This window comes from Microchirus variegatus, assembly GCF_963457635.1.
Source record: "Microchirus variegatus genome assembly, chromosome: 9".
In the NCBI taxonomy this organism is placed as follows: Eukaryota; Metazoa; Chordata; class Actinopteri; order Pleuronectiformes; family Soleidae; genus Microchirus; species Microchirus variegatus.
Window position 1 is genome coordinate 25011156 of NC_139810.1, and position 16440 is coordinate 25027595.

The window sequence follows — 16440 nt, forward strand, 5'->3', positions numbered from 1 at the left end:
TTTTTGTAATTGTACTTTATGAATTATGTAAACCAGGTTTAGTATGAACAGATGTCTCAACCGTTTGGTAGAGGCCTGTATCTGAAAAAATGTAGGGTTTAATTAAAAAAATAGTTATTGTTATCATAAGTACATTTAAAAAAAATGCAAATAAATCATTTTTCCTTTGCTTTTTTCTTGGTACGTACCTTAAAGGGTTAAATGAAATGCATATTAACCGACATTAAAAAAGAAAATATGCAGCCTGAGGCTACTTGTTGGTCTGTAGTCCCTTGGCAGGTTTATGTTACAGGGGATCAAAATGAAAATTACATTCAGAGAAACAAAAATACAAAGTTACATAAAGCTGGGGTCTTTGATTTGAGTCCTGTTAATGCTGAGGGAATCCCCCCCTCTTTGTTTTACACAATGCAGCACCCACACTGCTGTGTATGTGCTCTGTCAGCAGAAAATGAGGACACGTGCAACACGAAGTCCATTTACAGTGTCTAATTAATATTAATATTAAATATATAACTTTTTTTTCGCTATGTACTGGGTATTTTTACGCACGCCCCCCCAAAAAATGAAGTAGAATAATACAGGAATGTTTGAAGTGATGAAATGACAGGTGGGGGTCACGTGACTCTCAGACGTCCATGCATTAACCTTATTTAAAATGAATTAAAAGTGTAACAAAACAATTGTTAAAACCTTTAACGACACACAACATAAACACAAAAAACCGAGTCTAACACTGCTCTATCAATTAAAAATCAAATGGGTTGATTACCAGATAATCACAACACTTCTGCAGTACCTTGATCCATCGACCTCATGGTGTGGTACTGCGCCAGCCTCCAAGTATCTCTAAACATCTGGAGAACAAAAAAGTGGGGAAAAAAATAAAAAATAAAAAACAAAAAAAAATATAGAGAAAATAGAAAATTCGAATTAAATAAACGGATGAAAAAAAACTATTCTTCTTTAAGGAACATGTCTCCTTCAGTTAATAATGTTGAACAAAGGTGGAAGAAAAACTCTGTAAACGCACAGAAGCCGCGCGTAAAAAGTCGCTCCGTGCTCGCAAAAAACATGCAGCCGCGTCAGCTTCGGCAGTGGCTCTGACTGTGAAGTCCCTCTCTTCCGAAGAGCTCTGTGAGGATTACTTGAGAATCAAGAGCGGCTTCCTTCCCCGCTCTGGGTGTTTATAATGGTCCAATGCTGTAAAATAACGGGATTCCCTCAGTGTTTCCTCCTGTTTGTCCGCCTTTGCCATGGAAACCTGGAGCCGCTCCATGTCGGAGACTCAGGGCTTTCCTGCAAAGCCCCACACTCAGGAATCCATGACGTCTCCAGCTCCTGCGCCAAGGCATTTCTGCGGCTTCTCTCAGACAGTAGCTCACAAGAACTTCATTGTGGGGATGAAGAAATTACTGTAGGACACTGAGGGAGAGAGAGAGAGAGAGAGAGGGAGAGAGGGAGGGAGGGAGAGGGTGAAAAAAAAAAAAAAGAGTGCTGGAGTTTCATGACAGGATAGACTACATTAAATGAACTTAACACAGTTTACCAGACGACTGTCTTTTAAATTTGAAAAGTATAACAGACCAGACAGCTGTAAAAAGTTTATTTAGGGTAAATTCAAAAAGGTCACGGCCCTGGTTTTTGAACATGGAATATAGAGAATCCCATTGTTTCCAGAGAGGGAAAAGAAGAAGCTGCCTCCCCCCGTTTTTCATGTCCTAATGGAAATTTGCAGCATCTTCTGGAGCTGAGCAGCTACAAAGACTGACCCCAGTGGATCACGTGGACAATTCCTCCACTGCAATAAAAGTTATATAAGGTTGTATGGAGGGGGGGGTTTTCCTGTATTTTCTTGCCTTTATGAAACTCCACTGGCTGTTTATGGTGTGTGTGTGTGTGTGTGTGTTTAATTCTGTCCTCACTTACAAGCACAAGGTCACAGAGACATATTCAAAGGGAGTGCCACACTGGGAACGGGCTCAGACTCAATCACATGAACGACTCTTGTATAACGGCGTATAATGATATTTCTTGCAGTCGCCCTTTCGGGGATTTCACGCCGAACCGTGTCCTGCTACTTTTTTTGGAGTCCCCCGTGTGCTTCTCCAGTGTTGGCAAACCATGGGCTTCACTTTTATGGGCTGTTGAAAGTAGAGTACAGCTTTTAGGGGGAAGGAGAGGAGTGTCTTACCGTTTTTCATTTCCGCTTTCTAAATGGACAGTGAATGAAAAGAGAGGAATTAAGTTTGAATGAAATAATCTGGTGACAGTGTTATAAGACCATACATTTATTAGATTATCTCTGTCTGTTTTATCACATTCATACTGAGGTGTTTCCACAAAGTCAGAAACATACAGTAAACTCATTCACCGGTCACATTATTAGGTACACCAGGAATCTACTGAGCAGTAAAATAAAGTCAGAGGAACCAAAGTAAACATTTCATTTTGCCTCCAAATGCTTTCAGTGCTTTTGAGTTGTGTTTTTTTTTTAAATGTATATTTTCCATTTGCTTATTCAAAATAACTTTAGATAATAAAATATCAACCAAGATGCAAATGCAAATTATTACACAAATCCGTTTAGCTAAAGAGGATTCATGTTTGTTTAGATGTGAAGAAACAGAAGTAAATGGAAAATAAGATCAGATTTATGTAATAAACCCAAAGGTTCTGTTCCAAAAGTTCACAAAGCAACTTTTTATACCAAGTACCAATATTCACCAAGTGAATATTGAGCTCTCAAAGTAACGCCATTATCGCCAAAGTTAAAATACAGTGGTGTGAACAGGCATCATAATACTGTACTTCAGACACTGGTGTAGTGAAATTAGATTAAGGGTGTTTTCACACCTACAGCATTTGGTGCGCACCAAACGTGTTTGGTCCCTTGGTTCGGTTCGTTTCGTTTCCATAGGTGTGAATGTAATCTCGGCACTTTGGTGCGCACCAAATCGACCGGTCCAAGGGGTGGTCTTGGACCGCTTTATCTGCCCTACTTTGGTACGGTTCCAAACCAACCAAACCAAATGGGACGAAATGGTATAGTTTAATGCATTTTGGGTATGAGATGAGATAAGGTTACCCTGAATTTCCAGCGGGTGTGTCAGCGCCGCGGTTTTGCGCCGTCCTTTGCCATGAGCGCTGCCTTGTGAACCAGCCGTTTTTCAGCGAGCCAGCGATCAGCTCCTGTGACCGTGATGGTGACGTGCCCGGTGGAAATCGGTCTGGTTCCGGTGCCGATGGTCTTCGCGGTCTATTTTGGTTTGTTTAGAACAGGGGTTCTCAAAGTTTTGATACCTGAGGGCCAATTAACGCTTTATAATATACTGGGTAATTACCCAGTATTTTGGCCATTGTTCTTACCTTCTAATTACAGGTTAATACCAAGTAACACATTTCTGTTCCATATATTTACTGGGTAAATAGCTAGTAATTGGAGGCTGTAGCTACCTGCTTATTACCAGCTTATAACCCAATAATACACTAAAATTCACCATATAGAAACCAGGTAAATACCCAGTATTTTTGTTTAAATTTATTGGTCTGTATCCAGTAATGTCCAATAAACATTTAACAAGTTTAGTAGCTCCTGGATTAAAACTATCAACTGTAATCCATTGCGGGCCGCCAGAAATGTTTCTGTGGGCCGCCATTGGCCCCTGGGCCGCACTTTGAGAACCAATGGTTTAGAACGATGCATATGTGAAAGCAAACCGTTACCATGTCTGTTTGCTACATTATAACATTTTTCTGACTGGTGCGGACCAAAGCAATCGAACTATAGGTGTGAAAGCGCCCTAAGATTATTTGTCTAATTTGCTACGCACTCCGATTATAATTCCTCTGCTCCGCTCCGATCACATACCGTATTTTTGATTTTTCTCCAAGTACCACCAGAGGAAGCTCAGGGTACCACTGATGGTACACAGTCCCACAGTTTGAGAACCTTGTCTCTTTTCTGTTTGGACAATAATTGGCGAGTTGTCTCGTACAAAGCCAGGTGAGCTGTTTTCTCGCCGACTTTTAAGTCAAAATACAAGTAAGCTAATGCTCTAGCGTCACTGTGGAGCAGTTTGATTGACACCAGCGAGCATCGGGACAAAAAGCCTTCTGTAAAACACACTCTATCTCGTGTGCCGAGACGTCTGCAGTGGATCAGTTCTGTCAGACTGGAGGCCATTCATAGGAAAATGTGTGTAGTTGAGTGAGGGGGCAAAGGGGAGGCGGGTAATTAGAGGATCTGCTTTGGATTTGAGACACGGGCTTAATCTACTCGAGACTGTTTGGTGAACAAGGTTACTGTAACGAGCCCGTCGTGTTGGGGGTAACCGTGCGGCAGCCTCAGTCGCCCAGATATAAATTCCTCTCCACTATTAGGAAACATTTATGCGACTCAGATTATGAATGAGCGAATGAGTGTGGCACACGCTCTAAGAAAGGAAAAGTGCCTCCGTCCAGACGGTCCGGTTTATACTTCCGTTTTTTTTTTCTCTCTCTCTCTCTCAGAGAAAGCCACTTTTTCCAAGTTCATGCAGTATTTTCCATCGCTGTTAAACAACTCATTGAGTCGCCTGGGTTCGAGCGTTGCCCTCGTTTTACTTTTCCAAGTGTCACATTTTGTGATTGAGCTTTTAAATCCAAGCAGTGGAACTTTGATATGGAAATGGTTTCATTGTTTGGTATCTCATGGAAATCTTTCCAAGGGGCAAAGTGAAGCATGAGTTTTTGATCTGCTCTCTTATGTATGTCATGTCTCCTTTTTGCATCTACAGTGATTGAATTCATTTATTTTGTGTCCTCCTGACTGATATCTTACTGGAAACTTTATTAATATTAGCAATAATAATAATAATAATAATAATAACTTTGATTTATAAAGAGTCTTTCATCAAACCCAAGTAGGAAAAACCTCCTTAAGGAATCAAATAGGCTCAAAAGGAGTCATGTAAACGATGCCACAACTGTGAATCAAAACCAAAAGAAAGAAAGTGAGCCCCGACCAAAATAAACCAAAGATGTGTAGCAACTGGACCAGTAATGGGCTGACGGGCCCCTGAACTTCAGGTCCAGTAATCTCCTTACTAGTAAATCAACTTAAGAAACAACTAAAGAGAACCTAAGTCAATAGTCTGCATCATTTCAAACCAATGAAAAAGTATTAATAAGTGGCAACATAAAGAGAACTAATCCTGTGTTTGCTGCCTCATCTTCTCCCTCTGTGGCTTCACTCTCCTCTCAAAGTGCACACACACATACATACATACTGTCATCGTCCTCTTCTCACGTGACTTTAAACACAGGTGAGTGGAGAGGGAGCCTCTCCCAGCATGCACTGCGACAGATACACCTGTCCCAAAAAGACTAAGGAACATCAAAACGCTTGTTTTCTTAATTAAGTAGTTAAAGGGGTCATTTTATACCCTATTTCTCCAAGTTAACCTAGTTCCCTGGTGTCATAATGAACATGTCTGTGACATGCATAGGTCAAAATACCATAAGGATGAAGCACCACAGCAGTTCAATCACTCTGCCAAAACAGCCCTGTTCAGAACGCTCTGTTTAGTAGTATCTCTTTAGGTCCACCTTAAAAATAGTAAAACGAAACTTAAGAGACAGGAAATGACAGAGGCTACTGGGAGCTAACAGCAGTTAGCATTTGGAAAAGTGATCATTTGCAGGCTCTAGCAGGCACATTGCCGTCATATATAACATGTATCCACTGGACAGATAAATCCTCTGAGGCTGGAAGTTTGTGTAGAACTCTGTGCTGCACTGTGGAGCCAAGAATAGAACTTTTCGGATACCGTTGCTCTCGCCAGCACTCTCGCGTGTTTTAACAGACAAAGCGGAGCTCCGCGAGACAACAATTCCAGGAATTTAGCGCATTGTGACGTCTAAATGAGCGCGGAAGTCAACATCGTGTTTTTCATCTCCTGTACTTAGACTGAGGAGGACCACAAAAACATGTGTGAGTCATCTTTTTTCACACTTTGCCGACTGATAGGACCTCCAGAGTCCCAAATATAAGGATTTAAATGATTAAAAAGTTGATTGATTTTGCATAATGTGTTCCCTTTAAGTGTCCTTATTTAAAAACACACACTATGGCTTTAGTGTGTAGTTTATAACTTACAGTCAACATCTCTCTTATTGGCCCCACAGTCAACGCAGTATATCTGGGCCAGTGGTTTTCTAAAAGAAAGAAAGAAAGAGAAAAAAAAAGAACATTAACATGAACATGGATGGAAAGTTGGAAAAACACACAGATTATTCCATTCATTTTCTCAGCTGTTTCCCTCCATTTCCAGTCTATAGGCTTGGTCAGCTGACTGCCAGGTGTTAGGAAATCCAGGAAAAGTTAACTTATACCATTCAATAATAAAATATGTTTAGTTTCAAAGGTTGAAAACAACATGAGTGCATTAAAGTTAAGTTAAGACCCACTTTCATTCTTTTAAGTTGGAGTCACTTCTGAAGAAAAGAGTGAAAAAGTGTGACTCTGATCACATACGTCCTTATAAACACTTAATTCATGTGTAAATGTGTTATTTTTTTTACTATTATTATAATTAATAATAATAATGAAAACATTCTTGTGTGGGAGTGACTTCAGTTTTCAGACATGAACAAACTGGAAAAAACACACAGTTTGTCTGCCTTATGATGATGATGATGATGATGATGATGATGATGATTCAAAATGTTGCTTTGCGTTTCATAACGAACAGTAATTGTTAGACGAGCAGTGCTCCAGCTCAGGGTAATGCTGACACTGTCATTGTGCAATAAGGGAATCTAATTTCCATCCTGCCACAACTCGAGATCCCTGGAAAAGCCTTTTCTCCCTTTTTCCAAACTGTGTGAACGAGCTAATACGTTCCGTCAACACGGAAACTACATACATCCGTGCCGCGGGACCGAAAAGCCGCCTCCTTATGTAATAAGATTCTGATCGATACTCAGATGTTTGTAGAAAAGAATTCAAGTGCCTTAAGTCCAGTGGAAAAGTGGTGGACGAGCTCATGGATTTTTCCCTCCTTTAGCGCAGCCACATGAAATGCCAAGAAACAATATCACCTCCCATGTCAGAGCTATTTTCTGTCTTAACCCAGGTTTCCAGTTCCATCCTGCAATATTTCATAACACGACTCCGTATCTAGTCGAAGCACAAATGGGTAAATCAATATCCAGTAGTCAAAACAGCTGAAAGGAAAAAAAAAAAGAAGTTATGAATTCCCTCATAACAACCAGCTGAATTTCTACCTCACGGACACCAGCTCATTTAATCCGTCGCGTCTTAAAGTGATTTGGAAGGTTTTTGTTGTGTTGCTGTGGGAGGAATTAACGAGTGTCATCAGAGATCAGAAGGGAGAGGCAGGGAGACACATCTGCACTCTGTCTTCTTTAACAGTCGCGGGTGCTAAGGAAATCAAAGCATTCCAGGCCCTCAGAGTTATATATAGAGCCAGAAGAGAGGGTGTGTGTGTGTTCATGCTTTGCCATGTTTCAGTGCTGAGGCCATCGTTGCCAAAAAAAAACAAAAAAACAACAACAACAAAAAAAAACCCCACTGTTAACACAGAGCACTTTACGCAGCAGCGTAGTAAACAATTCAAAGGTTCATTTGGTGTCGTTCCAAATGTGTCCACTGGTGTTTCAGAAAGAGCTCTCGCACGTACGCTACTCGCAAAAAGTTAGGGATATTGGACAAAGTTCACGCTACAGTGATATTCTAACATGAAAGCAGGGCATTTAACCAGAAGGACGCGACGGTAACAACAGTGACGGCAACATCACAACAATCAATTTTAAAGTGTTGTCTTGGTCTCACCGTGTCAATAACCAGAGGTGGAAAGTAACTAAATACATTTACTCAAGTTACTGTATTGAATAGTTTTTTGTGTATTTTGTATTTTTTAAGTACAATTTAAAATCAGGATTTTGTGTTTTACTTGAGTACGTATTGACTCAAGTATTGTACTTAGTTACTTTATAAATCCTATCCGTTACTGAGTAAAAATACAAATTCAGCACAATGAAGACCTACAGGGGGAAAATATACACCAGAACCAGACCAATGATGATGTGACGTAATACCCTGTGTCGCGCCGGACCGGTGAGCTCCAAAATAGTTTGGATTTCTGAGCCCTTGTCATATTTCTACTACCCTCACACCCCACGCAAAGTAACTAAGTAACTTTTACTTAAAGGTGAAGTAAGTAGTTTATAGTGCCATCTAGAGGAGAGGCTGACATTTACAACAAAGAACTGCTCCTCTGCTCACCCCCTCCCTTCCCTGAGCGCTACGGTGTCCGCAGCTGGTCAAATGTCGTCCTCGTCGTCTTTCTCCGTGTCAGCAGATGAGGTTCGTGAGGCGAGGGAGAGGGCGAGCTACCGCGGCCGTAGCAGACGAAGCGGAGAGAGAGGAGGCGGGACTTCCGCTACAAGTAAAGAGACGCTTGATTTGTTCTCTCGCGTTTGTCCTTACAGGCTCCGGTAGAAACATGGCGTCTCGCTGCTAACAGTGGCTAAATACTACACAGTGTCCCTTTAAATGTTGAGATGAAATATCATCTTGAAGGGCTTCGATACACAGCGGAACTTCCGCGAGACAACAATGTCAGGAACGTAGGACGTAGCAATGAGCGCGGAAGTCAACATCGCATGTTTTATCTATTTAGACTGAGGCGGACCACAAAAACATGAGTGAGTCACATCTTTGCCTACTCATAGGACCTCCAGAGTCCCAAATATTTAAAATTATTTTTAAAAAAAGTTGATTTTGCATAATATGTATCCCTTAAAGGGACAATATGTAGTATTTATGGGTTTATATAACCCAAAATCCACTTTTTTATACATATTATGTGCTCCTGCATTGTCTAGTCGCTGTATAATATTTTTTGTTTCATTTTCTTAGTGTTTCAAAAAGTCATGTAAAATAACATGGTCGCGGGCCGCGGTTGCATAGCCACTGTTAGCAGAGAGACGCCATGTTTCTACCGGAGCCTGTAAGGACAAACGCGAGAGAACAAATCAAGCGTCTCTTTACTTGTAGAGGAAGTCCCGCCTCCTCTCTCTCCGCTTCGTCTGCTACGGCCGCGGTAGCTCCGCCCTCTCCCTCGCCTCACGAACCTCATCTGCTGACACGGAGAAAGACGACGAGGACGACATTTGACCGGCTGTGGATACCGTAGCGCTCAGGGAAGGGAGGGGGGTGAGCAGAGGAGCAGGTCTTTGTTGTAAATTTCAGCCTCTCCTCGAGATGGCACTATAAACTACTTATTTCCCCTTTTTCACCTGGAAAGGTTATAGTGCATTTTAGGTACATTCTGAAATTGAATCCAAAAGCCAAACATCCTTAACTTGTTGTGAGTATAGCGTATAGGACGAGTTTACACAAGTGACGGCGTCACAGACGCACCGCTGACCTCAGAGCCTCAGACTGTGCAGCAGGAGTCGTCTTCAGGAGCTCTGGCCAGAGGCCCAGTGCACGGCCTCGCCGATGCGGTCGCCTTGGCCTCCAGGTTGGATATGGAGCCCTCATGGTTCCATATCCACCATCTGCATGAGCTGCTTCTGTCAGGGGCCTGTGACAGTTTGTGGCGGAGCATATACACAGCAGTCTTCTCTTTTGTCCCTGCACACTGTTCCACTGGGAGCAGAAAGTAAGATGTTTCCAGGCTGGAACACAAATTCCTGTCTCGGAGAGAGCCAAAGATAAAATTCACCGACCTTGTGACAAGTTGGGCGGAATGTTATGCAACAGTTGTGAGCTATACCTCTTTCCTCTGAACGCCTGCAAATACAAACCTTGTATAAAAAAAAAAAAAAAGAAGAAGAAGAAGAAAATGCAAAGCAAATTTCTAAAATTTCCTTCGACTCTGATTGGATTGTGGATTTGGCAGCGGACCAGCGGGGGCTCCATGGCTGCAAGACACGAGGGAAGACCACAAATGTTAAGGTTAGCAGGCAGCTCTGTTGATTCTGGAGTGGAATTTCACTTTTCATGGAACTGATTAAGTTAAATGGTTTCTTTTCATGGTGTAATGTACGCATTTAGGCAATGGAATATGAGGTGGTGGTGGAGGGGGGGTGTTGGATATAACATTTATTTATACATGGAATATTTATGCTCGACTACATGTTGAAAAAGCCTTGGAAGCATCGATAGTTAAACACTTTCCCAGCGAGTTTCAAATGAAACAATAAAACTAAATAATGAACAGTTTATTCACTTCCGGCGATTATATTCATTATTTCAGTTGTGTAAGTTCCTGATTATGCTTCTATGTCTATGTGTTTTGAAGTCTGTGTCAATGAAAACCTGGACCAAGAGAAGATGAGAGTGAACACACGAGCGTCTCAGAGCATGAGGGACTCCCTCCTCTGGTGAGACACCAGCAAACATCCAGCCTGCACCGACACCAGTTTATGTCCTGTGTAACTCGCACCTCATCAGGAAACTGAAGCACCACGATCGATTTCACACACGCTGATCTGTGGATACGTGGTTTCAGTCCAAACTCTCTTTTCTCAATCCACGTTTGGGGGAAAAGGCCTTGGGAGAAGGAAAAATAAAAAAACCATGTCATTTATTTCTGACTATTCTGGGTTATCTACAGGGAATCCTTTACTTTTAACTCGACTGTGACTCCGTGTGACGCCGCCGAGTCGCGTCAGGTCGCACGAAAATCGACTGGTTTCACTTTTATAATTCACAAAAAGGTCATGAAGCCGAAAGAAAAGCTCCATTTCACAGCCTGGCATCAGAGTTGACAAATTACACAATTACACAGTCATTTGGTTGTTTTTTTTCTTTCCTTCTTGTGTTAGCTTCTTGTTAACAAATAACAGAGCGGATAAATCATGTTAATGTCCAAACAAAATAGCAAGTGACACACATGTCAACACAAAACGAAGAAATCATCAGCATGTGACATCGTCACCTTTAATCTGGTTCAAAATGACAGTCGTTATATATAACGTGAAATAAAAAATAAACGAGACAAGGTTTATTAATCGCCATCATCACAACATTGATATCAACACAATTCATTCCTTTTTGACCGAGTGCAACCGGCTCAATTCAATTAATTAAATAGCTGAATAAATTAAAATGTATCACTGTTATTTACAAACAACCAAATAAGCATCATTTGATGTTTTTTGTAATTGTATTACAACAAAAAAAAATTTAAGATAAAAAAAAAAAAAAAAGAATCCAGTGCAAACCTGCTGAGTTCAGAGAAGATTAAAGTCAGTTTAACCCATGAATTATGGCACCTTCTGTTTTTTTCTTTCCTCTTCTAAATTAACTTTGAAATAAACGGGGTCACGTAACCATGTAAGTTCTTAAATATTCACAGTGGCTCGATCATCGCACCACCAGAAAATTGAAATGAATATCCACAAGAAATGTACAATTTGCAGTTGTAACGCTTATTAACAATATTCACACAGTTGTGATTTTTTGCTCCCTTTGTTATTCACAGCTGAAATGGTGACGGTTAGTTCGCAGTGAGGAGTGAGGAGACCTTGGATTAGATTAGAAAGCGGGGGGACAGCTGGACACTGGTCACAGAGGGATTTTCATTTATGGCTTTAGGTCACTGTTAAAGTGAGTCATCATGCAATGCTGAAAGCGTGGGTCGTGCCGGGCCAGAGCCCCAGCGGCCACATGAGACGCTGCCGCATTCCTCTGCGGACACACACACACGCATCCACGCGGCCAGGAGGTTTCTGCTGAAAATAACTAGCTCTCCTTTGTGGCTGCGTCAGACCACTCGCCAAAAAAAAACACGAAACAAGTCGGGGCCCCCGTGCGACGACGACGACGACGACGACGACACAAAGACAGATTTAACATCAGACACCACAGGTCACTCGAAAAAAATAAACAGCCACCACACCTCCGCCATCAGGGTGACGCATAAACAAACACACACACTTGTAGACGTGTGTTTTATGCAAAGTCTAGCCAGTCAGAGTTTGGAAATGACTGTTTAAGGAGAGTGTGAATCAGGTCGAGTGAGAATGCTACATCAGTTTCAGAGTCTAATAATAAATAATAAAAAAAACAAAAAACAGCCATTTTTAGGATGGAACTGGAAAATGAGAGAAAATTAAGCCTCAGTGACATCTGACTTTTTCAGGTTCTCCCTGAAGTGGTTTTTAGACGTTATAAAATGAACTTCACAGACATAATTTCCCTTATTTGGCATCTTAATCTATTACACACAAGCAATGTGGCCACATTATTATACAACATGTTTTTGTCTTTAGTGCCGAGAGCAACACCGACCGTAAATAAGACATAACCTTGCAAATTAACTCATAATCCGCTGCGGTCGGTGAGTTACAGAGAGCAGCCGTTGGTTAGTCTTTGCATCAGACACATGTAGCCAGTAACACTGCTCCGTCTCCCTCAGTAAACAACAACCTGTCCCTGATGAAAATCTCTGCTTTCCACAACAAATTTAGCGCAAAGGAACCTATGCTTGATTCTCAAAGTGCAGGCTCTGCTGGATGAAGACGGTGGGGGACGACCTCCCGCGTCCCGTCCCCCCCCCTTTAAACGAGGCCCCCGAGGCTCCTCCTGCCGCTCTTTATGTGGTCAGTTTGGAGTAGCTGGGCGGGGAGAAGCGTCTCCGCAGATACTTGAGGATGTACAGAGGCAGACAGCTCACCAGCGTGATGACGGTCACCTTCCACAGGAACGACACGGTGGTGATGAAGTACACGTCTGATATGGACGACAGAGTCAAAAGATCACAGTGAGATTGTGGGACAGAGACGCACATTTCTCATCAATGGATTTTGTTTACCTCTTCAGGCAGCCGGACCCAGACCCGGGGGGGCACAGACTTTATAAACAATGCACATTTTTCTTAAAATATGTTTGAAAACGAGGTTAAAAATTATAATAGCACTATATGGGACAAAATAACCCCTCTTTTTTAATGTTTAACAACACGTGAGGGGGCGTGGTTAATCATACACCGGATCCAGACCAAAGCAACAGCAGCTAACCTGTCGATCGCGATCGCTAGCTAGCTGCTTCTTCTGGTGAACAGCAACAGTACCAGGTCAGGTGTTGTGCGTCCACCCGGACAGATAAGTGCTTTGGAAGACATCGACATAGACGATGATAGCTGCTGCTGCTTCAAGTCTGGATCTATGATTAACCCCGCCCCCTCATTTGCATACTAGGATTGAAAATGGAAAAAGAGCCTGGAAATAAATGTGGCGCATCAAAATAAAAGTCTGAAATAATTAATCAATTAGGAATTAAAAGTCCCCTGAAAAGAATAATTTTATTTATGAATTTGAGTTTCTATTTATTTATTTTGACTGAGAAGGCTCTCCATAAAAAGCTGCCACAACAAGCCTGAATTGTCTCGATTGCCGTTAATCTTAATCCACAGATCACTACATTCACACCGACAGCGCAGTCTCTGCACACGCTCAACAAAACACACCACCTGTTTAAATAAATCAATAAATAAAATTCTGGACATACAATTAGAAAAGCTGACTCACGACATAAACCCCGGCGTAAAGGTGAGCTCGATCTTCGGCTAAATTCGGCTTCTATGTTATTATCAAATTTAAGCACCGATACAGATTTGACCTAAATAATCACTCATGAATTCACAAAATACAAAGCACAGATATTTTAACCACCGGCTAAAGAAAAAGAAGAAGCTACAATGCGCCACTGTTCCTGGCTAAAGATCAATGAGAGCAACGACAGATTTCTAGGTCAAAAAAACAAATATCTCACTTTAAACTAAAAGCAAACTAAAAAGGATTGTGCTGATACAATACTACACCCTTCAGTATGTTCAGTCTGATCTTTTTCCTTCTTTCATATTAAAAATAATCTCGCTCACATGATCACTGCGTCCCTCACTCACATGCCTGTCAGATGATATTAGTGGTGCACATCGTTCTTTGTGCGTAATGTGTGGTATTTAGGGATATCTGATCCATTGACTTTGAACACATATCTCATATAATAAATGTGTCACACAAATAAATAAAAAAAAAAAATACAAGAGAAGGCACAGAAGATGAAGAGGCTCGAGGTCTGGGCTCGTTTGAATCATGAGAATCGCTCGGGCACCAGAGTGTGCTTTGCTGTTAGAGACTGGTTTTCACTAAAGAAGTACACTCAAGAAATTATTTTCTCCTACATGCGTTCAGTGGCCTTTATCAGTCTTTAATTTGCCCTGGATTTTGATTTTCTAGTAAAGCTTACAGTGCATATTATCGTTTGTGAGTGCACTCAAGTTCCATCTGTAGTTCACAATGTTCTTCGAAGATGAATAATTCGTCTGAGATAGAAAAATGTAAGTATTGCAGTTTCATACAAATCCGCTCAAGATGTCAGAAGAGAGAGTAAAAATCTGCACATGCAGCAGAAGAATAGCCTTTAAATCTATTCCAGTCTAACTTCAGAAGAGAGAGAAGAAAAGTGTCCGTGCTTGACCACAGGCCAGTCATGATAGTTGGTGGGCGAGAGATTGTAGGCTGAAAATGGAACTCCACACCCCACATAAAGCTGAAAATAAAGGCTGGCTCGGCTCTCGGTTAGAGCATTGTATATGTCACACAGTCTTAATGTGGCACGACTAAAAACGTCTTAACTTTTCAGGCAACTTCAGTAAATAAAAGCCAAAACAGCCGGGCTGCAGTGGAGTAACGCGCACCTTTTCTGTGATAAACACGAGCCACGCCAGTCGACAGGAAGCTAACAAGGCTGCCGGCATTTCCTCTTGAAGCCTCGTCCGCAGCACGACAACATGTCAGCGTGCTCACCTTTAGACTTCACAGCATACCACAGCTTATTGTACACCAGGGGCACGTGTGAACGAGGAGGTCTCCCTCACCTCTGAATGCTGACGTGTTTAGTCAAGGTCATCCAAAGCGCAAATCAGGCCACGGCGACAGGAACACACACACACTGTGTGTGTTTGTCCTCTGGTCTCTATGAGAATCTCACCAGCTCCGCGTTTATCGTGTTCACTCACCGATGAACTCGTGCAGGAAGACGAGGGAGGCGATGTAACAGGCCAAGCTCAGGAGCTCGCCGACGATCATGAGCCAGTGCCACGTCTGGATGGTCAGGGCCACCATCAGCAGCTCGGTCAGGATGAGAGAGGTGAAGGAAATGGCCACGACATGGACGAACTCTGACTCAAAGAGCAGCAGGGCCCCGTACATGATGATGCTCCCTGTGGAGAAGAAAAAAAACATGGAGGTGACAACCGGACAGTGAGGCCGACAGCAGTGTGAATCAACAACATACTTAACTATAGCACTTTTATTTTTGAAAGAGACAGTTCATACGTTAAGTTGTGAAATGGAAAGTTTAAAGTTGGATTAAACGTTTTGGGTAGAGCTTAAGGCAGAGGTTGTCACTTTAAAAAAAAAGTTGTATTGTACTTCAAAGCTTTTTGTGAAATACAAGTTAAAAGTACATTAACGTTCAAAAGTTTGGGGTCACCTATTTTTGTGTTTTCCATTAAAAGTCACTCTTTTATTCATCAAAAGAGTTGCAAAATGAATAGAAAATATAGTCAAGACATTGACAGGATTAGAAATAATGTTTTTTATTCAAAATAATAATGTTGCCCTTTTGCCAAAGAACCAGCAAAACTGTTTTCAAGAGTTTTCTAATCATCCAATAGCCTTCTAACCCGATTAGCAAACACAATGTACCATTAGAACACTGGAGAGATGGTTGCTGGAAATGGGCCTCTATACACCTATGTACATATTCCATTAAAAACCAGGCATTTGCAGCTAGAATAGTCGTTTAGCACATTAACAATATATAGAGTGTATTTCTGATTCATTTAATGTTATAATCACTGAAAAAAAGTGATTTTCCTTCAAAAATAAGGACATTTCTAAGTGACCCCACACTGTTGAACAGTAGTGTATATTATATTGCATACAGTTCTGTGCAAAAGTGTCATTGCACCACCAGCTGTGTCATTTTTATGTCGGTCAAATATGGTGATCATTGGCATTTGGATTGGAAAGACGTGGCAGAAAGTTGGCCTTAAATGAACAAACTGTCAATGAGTTTACCTCACACTACACGTGTATGTAATGCTCAAGCGTGTCTTGAATAAACCCGGTGTTTCCCAGCACATATTTTATGACAAGAAGTAGTGTGACAAGCATAGTTTTCACAAGTTACATTAATTAGGTTTCCACTTCAGTTTTAAGAGCGAGAGCCAGGGTTGTGCTTTTGTTGCAAGCGTAAGGGGAAGCTCGCGCTAAACACGTGGCACTTTTTCCTGAAAAAATGTGTTATTTTAATAAAGCGAGTGAGAAATAATTAGACTGTAGGGTTATTATTGCATTGCTAAAACAACACATCTAACTTTTGCACAGTACTGTATATCATGGCATATTTTT

The 16440-nt window shown here is 41.5% G+C and overlaps 1 protein-coding gene across 1 annotated transcript in view; it reads right to left on the bottom strand.

Moving 5' to 3' along the window:
- Positions 1-11056: 11056 nt before the first annotated feature.
- atp9a (ATPase phospholipid transporting 9A) overlaps positions 11057-16440 on the bottom strand; it is a 34731-nt gene continuing 29347 nt past the window's right edge. The window contains exons 27-28 of the mRNA XM_083895263.1: positions 15042-15245; positions 11057-12751 (exon numbers count right to left, since the gene is read on the bottom strand). Coding sequence (XP_083751389.1) covers positions 12615-12751; positions 15042-15245 — 341 coding nt within the window. The 3' untranslated portion in view covers positions 11057-12614. The remainder of the gene's footprint in view (positions 12752-15041; positions 15246-16440) is intronic.